This window comes from Rattus rattus, chromosome 8 (genome assembly GCF_011064425.1).
Source record: "Rattus rattus isolate New Zealand chromosome 8, Rrattus_CSIRO_v1, whole genome shotgun sequence".
In the NCBI taxonomy this organism is placed as follows: Eukaryota; Metazoa; Chordata; class Mammalia; order Rodentia; family Muridae; genus Rattus; species Rattus rattus.
The window spans coordinates 53,642,478-53,661,559 of record NC_046161.1 but is presented as its reverse complement, the minus strand read 5'-3'; the positions used below and the strand labels follow the sequence as shown (position 1 = coordinate 53,661,559).

General features: G+C 37.0%; 1 protein-coding gene across 4 annotated transcripts in view; it reads right to left on the bottom strand.

Moving 5' to 3' along the window:
* Positions 1 to 19,082, bottom strand: part of Myo9a (myosin IXA) — a 191,584-nt gene that overhangs the window by 118,733 nt on the left and 53,769 nt on the right. For all 4 annotated transcript variants that reach the window (XM_032909329.1, XM_032909330.1, XM_032909331.1 and 1 more), the window contains exons 7-10: positions 10,830 to 10,927; positions 8,307 to 8,433; positions 4,327 to 4,416; positions 1,729 to 1,845 (exon numbers count right to left, since the gene is read on the bottom strand). In XM_032909329.1, coding sequence (XP_032765220.1) covers positions 1,729 to 1,845; positions 4,327 to 4,416; positions 8,307 to 8,433; positions 10,830 to 10,927 — 432 coding nt within the window. The remainder of the gene's footprint in view (positions 1 to 1,728; positions 1,846 to 4,326; positions 4,417 to 8,306; positions 8,434 to 10,829; positions 10,928 to 19,082) is intronic.

Below are 19,082 nucleotides of genomic sequence, written 5' to 3'. Positions count from 1 at the left end.
CAAAGCATCCAAACAAACAAAAGTTCCAATTTAAAAAAAATAAATTCTAAAAGTACAATACTAAGTATTTTATAATGGGTTAGAAGAAGCCTTCTTATATAAATAAATGCATAAGTGAAAGATGAGGAAAAAAAACAGAAACAGAGGAGTAAAAATTTATAGAGGGTTGGGGATTTAGCTCAGCGGTAGAGCGCTTGCCTAGCACGCGCATGGCCCTGGGTTCGGTCCCCAGCTCCGGGGGAAAAAAAAATTTATAGCAAAATAAACATCTAATCGAGAGAAAATAAACAAATTACAGCATGAATAAATATTTAAAAGGTAACTAAGAGAGAAAACAGTATGCATCAAACTAAGTCTCCAAAATGTTCACAATAGCTTCTAAAAAAGAAAAGGTAGGAAGATAAAATAAAATACAACCAAGATATAAATAAATAATTCAGAGAAGAAACAAGAAAGGCATGACCTGTGTTTGGTTTTTCATTCCCAAAAAGAAGGGCAAAAATGAGACAGAAGGACACTTTCTCTCATTAGATCATCTAAGGCACAAATCACACTAAGTATCACAATTTCACACACACACACACACACACACACACGCACGCACGCACGCACGCACGCAGAGAGCGAGAGCAAGAGAGAGAGAGAGAAAGAGAGAGAGAGAGACAGAGACAGAGACAGAGACAAACCCCAGACAGGGTTTCTGTGTGTTGCCCTCACTATTCTGGAACTCTCTCTGTCAGTTGACCTGCTGGCTGGCCTCAAACCCAGAAATCCACCTGCCTCCCAAGTGCTGGGATTAAAGGTGTGAGCCACCATGCCCAGCTTGTATTACATAATTTTTTATTGGATTTTTTTTAATTTATACTTCAAATGTTATCCCCTTTCCTGGTTTCCCGTCCATAAACCCCCTATCCTCCCTCCCCTTTCTTCTATGAGGGTGTTCCCCTACCCATCCACCTTCCCACCCCTTCCCACCTCCCTGCCCTGACAGCCCCCTATACTGGGGAGTCCAGCCTTGGCAGGACCAAGGGCTTCTCCTCCCATTGGTGTCTAACAAGGCCATCCATCCTCTATTACATATGGAGCTATATCCATGGGTCTGTCCATGTGTACTTTTTGGATGGTGGTTTAGTCCCTGGGAGCTCTGGTTGTTTGGTATTGTATGGGGTTGCTATCCCCTTCAGCTCCTTCAATCCTTTCTCTAACTCCTCCAATCCGGACCACATTCTCAGTTCAATGGTTGACTATGAGCGTCTGATTTAGTCATGGATCCCCAGGTGGAGCAGTCTCTGGATGGCCTTTCCTTCAGTCTCTGCTCCAAACTTTGCCTCCATATTTCCTCCTATGAATATTTTTGTTCCCCTTTTTAAGAAGGACTGTACATAATTATTAAAAAATATGTAATGATAAAGTCTAATAAATCTTATGTTAAAATGTATTTTTACAGAAATCTATTTGAAGAGATTTCTATACAGAAAGCAAACACTGAAAGAACAGAGAATCTGACTCTTTCTATTTCCACTTCTAATACACAACTCTGTATAGAGTGTTCATAGCCTGTGAATATATAGAGAAGCGGTGTAGAAAGACACACAAAATGGTTAGCCTGAATAAAGAAATAAGTAACTAAGTTGATATAACTCTACATAATGCTATCGCTTAAAAGTTCAAATACTCACCAGTTTATTAAACAGTTTTCAGATAAAATATAATACAACAGATGTTTACCTTAGTATCTTTTTCCAAATCTTTACTGTTCAGAAGTGCATGATTAATACGAAACACTATCCAGTCAAACAGAGCACTATATAAAGATTTAGCCATGGAGTTTCTCACTGTCACAGCCTACAAAAACACACAGAAAGAATTATGAATGCAAAGTGTAATGGTAATAATTTCACTAAGAAGCAATAACAGGCTAGAGAGATGGCTCAGAGGTTAAGAGTACTGACTGGCTCTTCCAGAGGTCCTGAGTTCAAAATATATAATTAATATATATATATATATATATAAACAAATCTCAAAATTTATCTTTAAAAATAAAAAATCCAGGGCTGGAGAGATGGCTCAGCAGTTAAAAGCACTGACTGCTCTTCCAGAGGTCCTGAGTTCAATTCCCAACAACCACATGGTGGCTCACGACCATCTGTAATGAGATCCGATGCCCTCTTCTGGTGTGTCCAATGACAGCTACAGTGTACTCATATATAATAAATAAAGAAATCTTTAAAAAATAAAATAAAATAATCCATATATACCAAATTAGTCTATATTTACAGCCCTGTAACTTTTAGTCATTCCCTATGTAACACAGTCTGGCCTGCCATTTCCATTTCTATAGCATGTCACTCTACACAAAGCAAACATCTTCTCCTGACTATGACAGCTTCTGAACATATCTTGCCTTCAGTGACTAACATGGCCCTCAAATATCCTATTCCTTACAGACATGCTGTGCGTATTTCCCTCCCTTTGACAGTTAACACTGACTACTAACTTGAGTAGACTTATGATGGCTGAGGTTAGAAATTACACCTCTGTATGTGTCTACCAGGCACGTGCAGAGATATCATAGGGACGGTAATGGAAACAGTAATTCCGCCGATGGATTAATGAGACATGGAAGAACAATAAAAGGCGCCTAAATAGAGGAAGTGGTCACTGGTCTGCCTGTCTTGGGGATTATATCTTGCCTTAGTCCTTTCTTGTGGTGTGCACTGCTTCTTAGCTGCCACAAATAGCTTTGTTCCACCATGGGTTTGGGGTTTTTTTGGTTTTTTGTTTGTTTGTTTTTTCAGGAAAAAAAAAAAACAAGAAGAAAGAATTTTATAAGAAACAAAAAGGATGTAAAATAAACTTTAAAAGACTGGCCATCAATTTTTTTAAAAAAGGAAAGAGGGCAAAGCATGATGAGCAGCAAATGACTGAAGAAAAATAATAAAGAAGAAATAATCGCAGGGGTGAAATACTGCTCTCATTTACAGCTCTATCTATCATGTGTTAGCCCTACAATATTAAAGTGAAACACAATAATTAAGAGGGGCTGGGGATTTAGTTCTGTGGTAGAATACTTATTTAATATATACCAGATCCAGAGTTCAATGGGATGGAAAGAAAAATCCTTGAAGAGGGGCTTCAGCGGGTAGAGCACTGACTCCTCTTCTAGAGCACCTGGGTCCAGTTCCTGGCCCCTCCACGGCAGCTCACACATCTCTAACTCTGGCCTCCATAGGCACTGCACACATGTGTTACTAAGACATAAATGCAGACAAACCACCCATACACATAAATTAATAAATCTTTTTTTTATCCAAATAGCTTGAGGAAAAAGGAAAGCTTACTATTTAAAACCACACTAAGTCTCTGGTACAGGAAGGCACTCTGCACATTACCAAAGGAGAACAGTAAACACCAAGCTAGCGACAAACCCCTTGATCTACACTGATATCCTGCCTGCAAGATATGGTAGGACAATGGTGGTACAAAGTTTGTGGGAATAACCAACCAATATTTGATTTGACTTAAGACCTACTCCACAAGGTGGAACCCATACCTAACCCTGCATGAATGATTAAGAACCAGAGACTAGAGAGCCTAGGAACCTAGGGTAAAACCAAATATACTGGTTTTAAAAAACAAAACAAAGCACTGTGATAAAAATGAATCCTAATAATACTGCTCCACTCACAGATCAGTGGCGATGCTTTACTCAGTCATCACCAATGCTTCCTTCTGCAGGAGATGGGAATAAATACAGAGACCCACAGCCAGACACAGAGTAAGAGACAGACCTTGGAACACTCAGCCCTAAAAGGGATGTCTTCACTAAATCCCTCCCCTCACAGCTCAGGGATCCCCTTGGAAGAGGCAGAAATATTGCAAGAGCCAATGGGAATGAAAAAAACAAGGTCCTGTAAATCAACATGAGCAAAGCTCACACAAACTCGTAGAGACTGAAGCAGCATATTCAGGGCCGCACCAGGTCCTCTATAGCTTTCACTTTGGTGTTTTTACTGGATTCTTGGGTATGCAAATGAGTGGTTCTCTAATTTTTATGCCTTCTCTTGGGCTCTTTTCCTTCTGCTGGCTTGCTGTGTCCAACTTCAATGTAACAATTTTTGTTTTATCTTATTACATTTTAATTATAAAACTACGCTGAATTTTAAGCTTCCAAATGTATGGAAAATTCATAGTTTTTCCTAGAAAATATTCCAGTTAATACATTTTGCCTAATGTCATCTTCACTTAAAAAAAGGGAAGGAAAAACCCCTACAAACCCTATATTCTAAAATAGTCAAAATACTTTTAAACACAAGAAAATCATACCTCTGCCAGTTTATATGGTAAAATAAGCTTTTCACCCACTGTCACCGTCTTCCTTGTAACCAATGCTTCAAATAGCATCTCTTCTTTAACCTAGAAAGTAGAATAGTATATTCAATATCTAAGACTTATGAGAGAGGATGAATTATATTGAAAAGCTAAAAAAAAACTTTAATGAAAGTCAGAAATAGGCAATGAATATTAAGAAATGCAAAGAAAATACACAGGCAATCTTAATAACATGACTAAAATAGAATTTAAGCATACCACTAACCATAATTCCTCCACCTTAGGTAGAAAAAAAGTTAACAAATGGTTTCTTTTCAATGTACGCTTCTGAGTGAGTGTTTTACAGAGTTTGTCTAGCATGTAAAAGGTCGTAAGTTCTCACTAGCATCACAGACATCACACATACACACACGTTTGTATGTATGTATGTATGTATGTATGTATGTATCTACATACATCCTTTTCTATCCTTTTCTATATTTCACAATCTAAAGATAAGACAGACTAAAGGATAAGAGTACACCTTAAATTTGAGGACTACGCCTAGTGAGTACTTATGTTTCAGAAATATATTTTCATAAATGAGTATTAAACTTTGAAATAAGGATGATTCTTTGTTTTTACTCTTACCCTGGAGGTCAACAGTATCCTGTTTATTTATGACAAGGGCTCACATTATAGCCTAGACTGGCTTCAGACTCAGGGTGAACTTTCGAGTGCTGAGGTTCCACACACGGACCATCAACACCTGATTGAATTATTAAAAAAAATAAAAAGGGGGTAAGGAGGAAATTGGATACATAGCTCAGTGGTTAAGAAAACTTGTTCTTGCAGAGGACCAGGTTTCAGTTCTGATCACCCATGTGGTGGCTCACAACCATCATTATTCCAGTTCTAGAAAATTTGACATCTTCTTATAATCAATCTTCTTGGTCCATCAGGCGCACATGTGGTATACATACATAGAAGCAAGTAAAATACTTATACACATAAAATAATTTTCAGTACAGAATCTTTGCTGTGCATGTGTGCAGGGTGTGTGAGTGGATGTATATATGTATACAGACGCTGTAGAAGGCAGAAATCAATGTCAGGTATTTGTTTATTTCTGCTTATCATAGTTTCTTTTGTTTTGCCTTTTTTTTTTTTTTTTTTCTGATACAGGATATCTCTATGTAGCTCTGGATGTCCTGAAATTAACTATGTAGACCAGGCTGACATAGAACTCACAAAAGATCCATCTGCCTCTTCCTCCTGAATGCAGAGATTTAAGACATGGCCACTACGCCTGATTCTACCTTATTTTTTCAGGCAAGCTCTTTTATGGAACCAGAGCTCACTGACTGGCTGGCTATCCTGACTGGCCAGGAAGCTCGGAGTATTTGCCTTTCCTGCCCTGCCATCCTCCCTCACATTTACCTTCGCAGTGCTAGAGTTATGCTAGATTATGACCAAGCCAGCTGTTACTTGAGTATGTGCATCCAAACTCAGTATTCATGATTGTATAGCAGGCATTTTACCAGCTGGGTCACTTCCTAATCCCCGAATTTCTCTTTTAAAAAGTTTCCTGAACCTCTGTTAACTGGTATCTGACAAAACAAACAAACAAACAAACAAAAATCCTCAAGAGACTTGAGCCCCCAAGGAGTGGGGAGGCCTAGTAGGGTAGGGGTTGGGTGGTGACATCCTCTTAGAGACAGGAGAGGAGGAATGGGACAAGGAACTGTCAGAGGGTAGACCAGGAGAGGGATAACAAATAGACTATAAAAAGAAATGTGTGTGTGTGTGTGTGTGTGTGTGTGTGTGTGTGTGTGTGTGTGTGAATGCATGTATGTATGTTTGATAGTACTAAAATAAAATTTAATCTGTGCCTTAAAAAAAATAGAATCCTTGGTAGTTATGTCTAGGTTTAAAATATGACCACCAGGTACAATGTCCTAATTTATCATGGTATTAAATGGTTAACTAAAATATTACCTGAAATGCATGATTGAAATCTAGTCTATGACCATCAAAATTACAGCCTTCAGATACAGATACAACACTCTACATGTTGGTAGAAATTTATTCCAATGAGTGGATCTAGCTCCAATTAAAGATACTCCTTTTTTCCAGCCTTTTCTATCACAGTATCATTTTATTAAAGTTAATAAGCAATGACCAGTCCTATATAAAGAAAAATAAACACTGCAGTTAAGGATATGAAAATGAAGCATCCAATGCTCTCAAATGGCACTCTAGCATTATGATGGACACATACTAATAAATAATAAACCTTTTTCTCTAAAAACTAACCTAAATTATGCCAAGGACAAGTAACTAGTTCTAGTCACAATATATTAGTTTAGACCTTTAATGAAGGGACATATGAACCAAGATTCGAAAGGTATTATTTGAAATTTCAAATTAAAAAAAAAAAACAACAAAAAAAAAAAACAAGCTATTCCTGACTGCCCCAAACCAGAAACAAGTGAGACAGTTCTTCAATTTATAAGCTGATTAACAACTATAGTGCACATACACACACAATATAAGTATTACTCAGAAGTAAAAGAATTATTTTGTTTGTTTGTTTTTACACATGGTCTCTTTATGTAGTCCTGGCCATCCTGGAACTTACTATGTAGAGCAGGCTGGCATTGAACTCACAGAGATCCACCTGCCTCTGCCTGGGATTAACAGTATGTGCACTCTACCACCACCACTACCTGGCCTAAAAGGATGCATATTAAATGCATGCTACCAAGTAAAGTAAACCATTCCAAAAATTACAATCATATTACATGTGAAAAATACAAGCTAACGTGAAGAGGAATTTTAGAGCAGTGAAAAGATTTTGTGTAAGACTGTAACAGTGGACACATGACTTCATATATTTGTCAAAACACACTCAGCACAAAAGTGGGCACTACTGTATACAAATAAGGCAGAAAGGGATCCCAGGAGGAGTAAAGACCATGATGAGATACTCCAGCAATGAAACAACCTCAACAGAGGAAAGAGGAAGAAAAGATGAAGAGCGAATAAACAATTAGAACAAATGCAATTCACAACTCAAGCCAAAAGGAACACTTGTAAAAACTGGCTTCTAATTTAAAATCATTTCCCACAAGGAAACAGGTGCTAATTTGATACTGTTATAAAATGAATCCTTTGGTGAGAAGTATATGGGTGATAGAGGTGAAAAGAAAGGTCTTTCCCTGTTGGAGGGGGAGTTTACACACATGTAAGAGAAAAATTTGAATAACAGTATGAAAAATGGATTTACAAACATGGTTAGGAAATCATTAGTTTTATATAGGACACAAATGATTGCATATGAAAGGTTTTTTTGTAGATACACAGTTAAAATACACTCATATATTCTCTTGATCTGTCAGATGAGAGAGCCTAAAAAAACAACACTAATCTGATGGGGGTAAATCTTATAAGATGAAGAGTTAGCTGGAAATTACGACACTCCATAACTCTTGAGAACAACAGTGGAAAAGAGCCTGGTGTACAAAGGAGCATGGGACATGACCTTTAAGGCCTCCTCAAGCCATTAAAGAAAAAAAAATTTGGTAGCTGCACCTCTTCTCTGACTCACCAAGATACCTATCCTCAAGTAAAATCATCTAACCATAATTTTATTGAAAAATCTCAAATTGGAAAGAGCAACATTGGCATGTGCCCACATTATACAATCTAGAGTAGAAATACTATTCATCCTAACCAAAAAGTGAGGGATTACATGTATTGGGAGCAAGTGAAGGCAAGGAAGAAAATCACAGACCTAAGGATGCTGGCACACTCACAAGTAAAGAAAGGCAGGGATCTAGAAGGGATTCCAACTTCTGGAAACACTATTTTAAAATAGTATCAAATAAATTCATTTTTAACTAAATAAACCCACTTACAATTTAAAGGATATACAAAATAAAAATAAGACATTACGCAGTATCTAAAATAAGGATTGAAAACGAGTGACTCACTTCTAATAATTCTGAGACAATAGGCAGTACTTCAGGATTACAGATATCAATAGAGTCATCTCGATAGGTCTTCTTTTTATATGAGATATTACCCAAATGTAGTATTGCTGAGAGCAGTGAGAAAATCCTAGGAAAATAAAAGCACAGATTAAAGTTTGCAGAGTGCATTCTCAAAGCTGCTATCACTCCAAAATCCTAAAAACTTCACCGGTACAAAGTATGACGTATTTAATCTTCACAAAAGAATAGTAATTTTAATCAAACTTCATTATTTAAACTGTATGTTAAGTATTAAACAAATTACATGTAACATGAATCCCACACAGTCTTCAAAAACAGTTCTAAAAACAGCTAGATACAAAAGTGTCTGTCTGGAGTTTGACTTACTTGGGAGGCTAAGGCAGGTCTTTACCCTCAGATCTTTCAAATAGTCTAAATAATACATAATTAAAAAGATCCTCTCCAAGATCCTGTCTCTAAAACTAAACAGATAAAACTTATGAAAAATTATTCCTCTGCTAAAAGACAAGGTTGTAGCTTTAATTTTAAATAGTTTGCTTAAATAATAAATTACTTTGTTTTCTAAAATAAATGGTTTTTGGTATATTTATGTTGCTGTACTGTGCTGTACACATGTGTGTATGAGCACACAGAGTGCATGCACATGTAAATGTATGCAGAGGCCCAAATGAGATCGCAGGTGTCTTTTATTTATGTTTTTAGTTTAACTTATTATTTTATGTGTATGTCTACAAGTATATTTGTGTAACACATTCATGTAGTGTCTACAAAGACCAGAAGAGGGCATCAGATCCACTGGAACTGGAGTTACAAATGGGAGGTAAGGGGTCATATGGGTATTGGGAATTGAAGAACAGCCAGGGTTAACTAACTTCTGAGCCATCTCTCCAATTTACAGGTGTGAATAGGAAAATCTCTCTAACACCTTAAGGCACATATGAGGTAAGGTCTCTTGCTGAACCACAGCCTGCATCTTGGCTCTCCAGACAATCCAGCTGGCTCCAGGAATTCCCTCTCTGCTTCCTATTCACTGAGATTGTCATGCTTCCCAGGCTTGTCTCATGTGGGTTCTTGAGGATATCAACTGGCTCTCCCATGTTTCCATAAGAGCCACTTCATGCAAGGAACCATCTCTTCAGCCCTATAAAAAGTTTTTACATTTTCATTCTGCTTATATTACCATGTATAAAAATTTTGTGGTTTTTATGTTTTGTTTTACTGATTTTTGAGGGTACTGATGCCAGGGATTGAGTCTATGGTCTTGTGTTACAAGAACTTTTATCATGGAGCTAAATTCACTTATCAAGAAATTTTAAAATAAAAGCAATCATGAAAATATGCATAGAATATTACATATTACATATAGACATGTATAACCTAACATTAAAAAATCACTGATATAGAAAATGAAAAGCTGTTAATAAAAAATTAGTTTTAAGTTATATCTACTATATACAGCTTCAGGAAGCTTTGGGAAGTCCTCAAGGTCTATGCAAATGTTTATGAACAAACATCTTACCAAAGTATTTTAGCTTTCATCAGCTTCACCAAGATTATATAGTGGAATAGGGAGGACACCCAAACCTTAATATGACTAAGGCAATAGTGATGCCATTTATAGAACTGTTCAAAAGTACCAAAGAGAGTGTCATGACTGCTAAGAAGACAGCTGACATTTTTTTTGATGGGTCTGAGGCCTGCTCCACAGAAAGGAATACATGGCTAATACTGTAACCATGGCCAAAGGCCCAGGAGACTAAGCAGTCATAGTCTCATTAAAGGGACCCACTATCATTATTTTGCTAAAGACTTTCTGTCAAACTGCCTTCTAAATATATGTTATATCCACAGATTAGTGATGCTCTCAACCATAGTCAAAGATTCTTTTTGCAGTGGGAAGTCAATGCAGACTCCTAACTGGTCAAAGTGTTAAGAATAAGTGACTACTGAGTACTCTGCCCTAGAGAAACTTGTGTAAATCCCATAATGCTCAAAATACACCACAGAAAATAGGGTCAAGAGTCAAAGAATAGAGAGGAGTGCTGCAAGATGCTGTCTTCTGAACATTCCATGGTCACTGAACTCACCAACTCAGAGAATCTATGGTAACCTGCAAAAGACCTGAGCAAATCAAGCCAGTGAACAACCTCTGCATGGCCGATGGAGGTATTCACGAGGCTCCATCCCTAGCACAGGAGTTATTGGCAACTGGTGGCTGGCTACTGGGGGAGAGGAAGTCATTTTTCTTCATAGATGTGACTGCAGGTAGGTTCCATGCTTATGTGAGCAATACTAATTCTATTCGTTGAGTTATAGAAGGAAAAAAAGGAAGACAAGAAAGCTAAAGATGATATAATAAAGATATATACATGTATGAAATTGTGAAAGAATAAAAAATGTTTTTAAAAAAACTAAGATGGAGCTCTCTTAACGACACAACATGCTTTGTTTACTACCTGAAATAATAAAACTACAGTAAGTGATAAAAATTTTAAAACTCACTGTCTTCGTGTCTTGGGAAGAAATCCTACCATTTCCATGGCCAATTGTAAGCGTTCAAAATCATGCCTCAAATCTTCTCCCTCCACTGTGAAGCAATCCTGCTTAAGACAAGAGGTGGAAGAAAATATATATCAAGATTACTTGTTAAAAGCAATGTAAGCCATGCGTTAATTTAAGTAGGCCCCTGTGTAGATGCAAAGCAAAAGTAATGTTTAAATATATTCAGACCCATTAAACTTCTCCTCTGAAGACAGAGTAAACACATCTACTAAACAGTAATGCTGCATTTCTATCTTCTCATAACACAACCAGCACAGGACGTCAAAAGGGACAAGCCAGAAAGCCAGCAGTATTTATAAGTAAATATATAAGGATACCAAGTTTGATTTTAATAGCACCAAAGAGTATCATATGTGAGGTCTTGAATTAAACACACAAAAGAAAAATTAGAATGGATAGTAATGGTTGAGAAGTGAAGCCTAGATATAATATAAGCCAGTTTGTGTTACAGTAAGTATAAAGAAAAATAATACCAAAAATAAGTAAACACATGCACACACACATGATGGGGGAAGAGCATTATGCCAAAATAGAAGACCCCTCAAAAAACACATCACATGAATCAATAAAAAGTTATTAGGGGGCTGGAAAGATCACGTAAGAAAGCTTGCTGTTTTTCCAGAAGATACAAGTTAGTCCCCTGCACTGCCATCAGGGGTCTAACAGTCACCTATAACTCCAACTCCAAGGTATCTGTTGCCCCTTTCTGGCCTTCATTGGCACAGACACACATTCACATAAACAAGCACACATACATACACATGAATAAAATAAAAGTATTTTTTACTTGTTACGGAATGGCAAGATAATTCACCAGGACCCTGGCAAACCTGAGATTAATCCCCAGAAACCACATAAAAGTAAAAACTGATGACTTCAAAAAACTCTCACATACATGCCTGACACCTATGTATCCACATACACACACCAAACACACATGAAATAATGATAATTCTTTTAAAAATAGCTTTAGCTGGTATAATGACTCTGCAGGTTAAGGGCCCCTAGTAGGCAGCCTGATACTGGTTCACCCAGATATACATTGTGAAATCAAAGAACTAACTCCACAAACTGTTCTTGACCTCCACTCCTACACAATGGCATGTACACTGTGGCCTACACAAACATGCACATCCACACCTATGTACAGATAGATAATAATAGTTTTAAATTATATTTTTTAAAGTAGGTATGGACTCCAAAGAGGTAGCATGTTCGGCAACCCTAGCACTAAGCGGGTAGGAGGAGGAGAATGAGGAATATGAGGATAGTCTCAGCTACACAAAGAGTTTAAAGCCAGATGACAGAAAGAAAATGGTTGTTGAGCACTATATTTATATTAAATATTTTACGAGCTGGGGAGATGATACTGACATTCAGCGTGCTTGCTACTCTTGGAGAGGACTGGAGTTCATCTCCCAACACGCACTGAACTTACAACTGACCTCCAGCTCAGTCGGCTCTGAGGTCTTCTGACTTTGGCAGGTACTCACATGTACAAAGAAGCAAACCACATATACACATGAACACAGAAAAAACTCTGTGTGTGTGTGTGTGTGTGTGTGTGTGTGTGTGTGTGTGTGTGTGTGTGTGTGTGTGTGTGGGGAGAGAGAGAAAGAGGGGGGGGGGGGAGGAAGAAGAGAGGGGGGGGGGGGCGGAGGAGGAGAGAGAGAGGGAGGGAGAGGGAGAGGGAGAGGGAGAGGAGGGAGTGAGAGGACATGCCTATAATCCCAACAGTCCAGATACAGAGGCAAGGGAACCACAAACTCTGTGCTAGGCTATACTACAAAGCATGATCCCATCTCAAAACATATGAAATAAAACAACAACTGACCAAAGAATGTTCTTCAGTGTAACCTTTGCGTTTCAGCTCAGAAAAGCCAACAGTAATATTATACACACAGTACCTTCACATGTTCACATACCACTTTATAGAGAGGTTGTCTACAACATCTCAAACTTCAATTTACTTTTTAATGCCTATCTTCCTAGGGAATGTTAATTATTCAACAGACAAAAGAATAGATCTGTTTTATTAAACAAAAGCCACAATCATCAAGTCAGTGCTGAGATCAAATTACTGAAATAAATGTGAAAAAAGGGGTTGAAAATAAAAACAGAAGCTGGCGAACAATCAGACCCTGACTCAGGGGACCTAATTCCAGTAACCTCAGGAAAGCATTTAGAGTCCAGCTCCTAATGATCTGTGCCACCTTACCACAAACAGCCAATTGGAAGACGATAGGTATGTAAAGTTTACTGTTTAACAAGACAGTGAAATATGTGTCTATCTACTAACATATGGAACCCACATTCTCAGAGGACAGTTCTCCTATAAAGACTATCTCTTACGGCAATGTCATTTTCCTAAATAAATCTTTTTGTGTCTATTCTGGTCTATAAATACTTTCACTCCCAAAACTTCGTGCACAATCACTGAATCACATACTGAAGTAAATGACCTTGAAAAATAAAGTGCTTCTTCATTTTTTAAACATATTTACAGAGTATCTATAGCGCGCGCAAAAACTTACTAGGTATTATGGTTTCGTGATTACATCTTAAAATAACGTCTAAAATTCATGATTTTAGTTTAGAGGACTAATTATTTTAATTTTCCATGTGAAAAGGTACAGCTAAGTTTAAGTAATTTTCTTTTGCCTGCAATAAAGTCTTGTTTATTTGTGCTTTGTTGTTTCCAAACAAGCAATGCACACTTTCTTATATATGGATACTACTTCTAAGATTTAAACCCCTATGTTTCATTTAGAATAACCTCAGAGGTTGGGTATATAGTAATGAACCAGGAGGGAAGGAGAATCTTCAAAGTAAGAAAAAACAGAATATAATGTTATAAGGCGTTAACAAGGAAACTAGAAGAGAAGGATTAAATGGAAAGGTAAACAAGAGCCCAGCGTAAAGAAGAGAATATGGGAATGAGCGACTAACACTGAAAGCCCTCTGAAATGCCATATAGAACCCTACAACTGTAGAAACTTCTTAATATACACAAAAGTGAATTTAAAAGAAGAAACCACATAATAGGGGAAACAATACCCCAACTAGACATCTTAAGCCACCAAGTAAAGCCCTGAGTGCCAGGAATGGGTTACATCTTATTGAGCTGGCAAAAGGGGTCCCATAGAATTTCTTCCCAACTATCACAGGCTACTGTCAAAGCTATTGATTATATTCCACAACCTAATAGCAAGGTCCTATTTCTGATACCACTTACATCATCAAAAATGGAAAAATCAAGTTGGTGCCCACTATAAGCTTCAGTCCTACTGACTAGAGTTCATAATGCTGGAAGGTGCTACTTTGCATACTACAAGAGAAGAAAATCATCAATATTACCCAGCTACAAATCCTGCAACCTTCAACAGTGAATTGGCTGCAAGATACACTGATGCAACTGTAACACAAAAAGGATGGGAGTAACCAACTACTTCCTGAATAGGGTTAAGGCCCTATTTCATGAGCTGAAACCATACCTGACACCATTAAAGTGGCTAAGAAACTGAGACGAGACGGGTTTTGGGTGGTAGGAAAAACACTACTACTATTATTCTGCTACAACAGCAGTTCTAAAGCTGTGGGTCGAGACCCCTTTAGGTTACCTTTCACAAGGGTCACCTAAGACCATCCTGCACATCAGGTATTAATACTACAATTCATAAGAGTAGCAAAATTACAATTATGAAGTAGCAACAAGAACAATTGCATGGTTTTCCAATTTAATCCAAGACCTCCCTAATATGAGGAACTGTATTACAGGGTTACAGCACTAGGAAGGTTGAGAACCACTTTGCTAACGGAACATAAGAATAAAATGACTCCTAATGACATATTGCTATATAGCACACAGATCAGCCCTTATCAGATAAGCTTCTTCTTGCAGTAGATGGGAAATACAGAGGAGACCTACAATATGCAAAAGGTAGAGGCTTTGGACTGGGCAACCCTAAATGGAATGAGTGTCTTCATCAAAGCCCTCCTCTCAAGGCTCAAGGATCTACATGAAGGATAGAGAAATATCATACGAACCAGAGGTGGTAGATGGCTCCAAAGAAACAGCATTTACAGATACAACAAGATCGATGCCTATGAACTCCATAATGAGAAAGTGACCACAAAGTTACACCAAAAAAACTATTTGGAACTGGTAACTCCTAGGAAAGGGAGCATCAGTTTTTAACAAATGGGGTGACACTGGGGTATATCAAAAATACCCCAAAACAGGCCTAATGCCCAGGAGTAGTTGGCCAACACAAACAGGATTCCAGACTTTCTGTGTACTTTTCAGTTTAGTTTGCTTTTGGATTATTTTTATTATTTTGTATTATTGTGTTTTTATTTACTTTGTTTTTCCGTTGAGAGAGAGTTGTGTATACATCAAGCTAGGTGAGTAAGAAGGTAGAAAACATCTGGGAAGAATTAAGGAGAGGAAAAAGAATATGATCAAGTATATCATACAAAAATCTCGGGGTTGGGGATTTAGCTCAGTGGTAGAGTGCTTGCCTAGGAAGCGCAAGGCCCTGGGTTCGATCCCCAGCTCCAAAAAAAGAAAAAAAAAATCTCTTATATAAAAATAAACACAATTTCTCTCTGGAGTTCAGGCAGGCCTGAACCCACAGCAAACGTCTTGCTTCAACCTAAAAGTACTGGGATCACAGATGTAGACCATCACACTTAGTCACATATGTAAACAGTGAAACATTTTTAAAGGTTTTTATTTAACCAAAGGCCTCCGTTTATTCAATTTAAAGTGTATCATGCATTTTTAATAATATGACAGAGAGTATAAGCATGTTTATATAAATGCAACATATACAGCAGTGAGTCACAAATGACTTGGTTCTTATTTGCTGCAAAAGTGAGTGAAACAGGAACCTAACATACTGGGAAAGTGAAGTAAAAATAATGCTGAAAGAGAAGAGAGATCTATCATACTTGCAGTCATCCTCAGTCAAACTTTTTTTACTCACAAGTATAATATGGTCTCAGGAAACACTTTTTTAAAACTATCTTGATTTCCGTAACTGTTTCTGTAATGAGAGTTGCAGAGAAAAAGCAAGGATAGACTTGACTTCCTACACCAAAACTGTCCTTATTTTACAAGAGACCCAGTAGCCAGTCTTAAAACACACTGAGATTCAAAAACAACTAGAGGAAGAAAAAAATCTAAAATATGGAAAAGGTAGCCTAAACATCCTGATGAAAAGCAACTTAGAGGAAAAAAGTATTTATTGAGCTTATAGTTCCAGGACAAAACCCATCATTTCAGGGACATCAAGGCAGGAACTTAAAGCATCATATCATCAGTCAAGAGCAGAGAGAAAATAAACGTATGAATCCTTGCGTGTCTGGCTGCTTACTAGTAGTGCTCACCTAGTACTCTCTATCCTCAGGCAGGAAAGAGCCCTAAATTATGAAATGGCACCACCTACAATGGACTAGATCTTTCTATATCAATTAACAATCAAACAGTCCCTCACAAACAATGCCCAGAAGCCAATAAATTTTGACAATTCCTCAATTAAGACTCCTTTGTCAGATGATCTAGGCTGTAAAAAACTAAAAACAACCATCCCAGTGTATTACTAGAACTTGATCCCAAAGCTACCTCTGGGAAACAACATGAAACTAGAACTGTGAGAGTTGTAAGCACTGTTAAGTGTAAACATAAACATATTTAAGTATAAACGTATACTTATCTCTAGTTTTTAAAAAATAATTTTTTTGCTAAATCATGAATAAACTGGAGTCTTGAGAAAATAAACAAACAGAAAAGACTTTGAACAATTACAAGGCTGGCCTTTAGACTGAAACTGCACAGAGCAGGATTAAGTCACAATGGGAAGAGATAATAACATCTTATCAAGCTGGGCATGGTGGCCTATTATCTAAGCATGAGGTCAGATGAAGCTCCAAGATTGCCTCAGACTTGGAGGTCATTCTGAGCAGCAGTGAAATCAAGGCAAGACAAAAATAACAAACACAAAAACATCACACAGTGTAAGCATTTTATTTATCGTCCACATTTTATAATTGACAAAGCAAAGGCCAAGAGAGCCTAAAGATAATGAAAAGACATCTGCATATGCTATTAGCCATTGAATATGGAAAATATACATTTACTAAATATCTACCCACCAGTCATATCATCTCTTAGTCAGATATACTCTCTATAATCTCAAGATGAAGAAACAATCTTATATATAACAAAACAGATTACAAGTTCAATAGTTGAATACCTTATAACTAATTAGCTAGTCAAACCATAATGCATCTGTTGCAAATACTGTTTTCTCCCAAGCAACAGTACTCCTTGAATTGAACACAATAACTCTAATTAACTTAAAGAACTATATAACGAACAAATGTCACTCCTTAAAAATAATTCTCTCACTATATGTCCCCTTGAGACTATCTGTGTATGGTGTGTGTGTGTGTGTGTGTGTGTATAACATACAATTCTGTTTATAATACTAGTCATGTAAGTTCAAATAACTTACATGGGACAATGAGGTTTAATTTATTCCCCAAACATACTATGAAGAAAATCTAATAGGAAAGAATAAACTATAAGATACACAGAATGATTACTTGATTTTTAGAATTCACTCAGAAGAAAAGAACCAAGAGCGGGGTGTGGTAACGAATGTCTTTAATCCTAAAGGCAGAGACAGGAGGATTTCTGTGAGTCTGAGGCTACCAGGGTAAGTGTTAACATTAATACATATAAGCATAAACATATATTTATCCCTATTTTTTGCTAAATCATGAATAAACTGGAGCCTTGGGAAAATAGACAGAAAAAATTTAAACAATTACATTACATACCAAGTTCCAAAACAGCCAGGACTAAATAGAGAGGTAATCATGGTCTGGCTCTAATTATTTGAAAAGTATAATAAACAGGACTAATTGTGCTGAAAGTAGGATTAAGAACAGGAAATTATAGGCTGGGGCAGTACTCCAGCAGGTAAAAAATTTGATCTGCAAGCTTGAGTTTAATCTCTAGCATCCACATTTTTAAAAGTTGGGCATGATGGCAAGTGTCACTAGGAGGTGCAGAGAAGTGGGTCTTGCTGGCCAGCCAATCTAGCCTACTTCCAAACTGCAAGCCACTGAAAGACATGGTCTTAAAATAAATGTGGATAGCACTTGAGAACAACAAAATTGTTCTCTAGTTTCTACATATGTGTACCTACACAAATAAAAACAAACAAACAAACAAACAAACACACACACACAAAGAAATTATGGCTACAAAATTCCTTTAAATAAAAAAGATGTACTCCGATTCAAATGATGGCAACAACTATAGAAGTAACATTTTTTTCCTAGCACTTCAGTGTTCAGTTCTCTATTAAATTCTACATATATATTGTCAAATTAATACAAACTCTGAAGACCATTTTTGAAAAATATTTTTTGTTTGTTTTTAGAAAATTTCAATATTTAGCTCAATCTGGCCTCATAGTTGTTAAGTAGCATAGGCTGGTCTAAACTTAACATATTCCTGCCTCAGCCTTTCTGAGTGCTAGGTTACAGGCCTATGGTTTTTTGAGAGAGTCTTGCTATATATCCCAAAATGCAAGAACACTTGCATGGTGACATGAACAAAACTACTGTTCTCTGAAATAGAAGGCAGAAATAAAAGGAATTACTAAAAAAAAATTAAAAGAAAAAAAAAGAATTATGTGAGCTTCTGAAGGTGTCATCATCAGTAAGTGGATGAGCTAGTGTCCTCACAGCAAACCCTTTAACTTCAGACAAATGCAGACCAATCCACAGTTCCATAGCAAAGTATGAACTAATAATCAATCACATTTGCAGAGAGTTTGCAGTGGTCTACCTGCTTTCCAAAGAGGCATGATTCACTTGATGTGATAAATGAAAGATAGACCAGAAGAGCTTTTTTGGAGTAAAATAATTATTTCTTTTTATTTTAATTCGTCAATAATACATAAACTGAAATGTCTATTTCCCAAAATATTGTCTGAAACCAATACATTCTTGATTATGAAATGGTGATGAAAGTATACTTTATCTGGAGGAAAAACCTAGCACCCACACATGCTGATGCTCCACAAGTGACATAGGCAAACTTTGCAATTAGTATTGTTTATAATGACATGCAATGAGAAAGCCGAGAAAGCAAAGATTAAGACATGCTATGTTTAG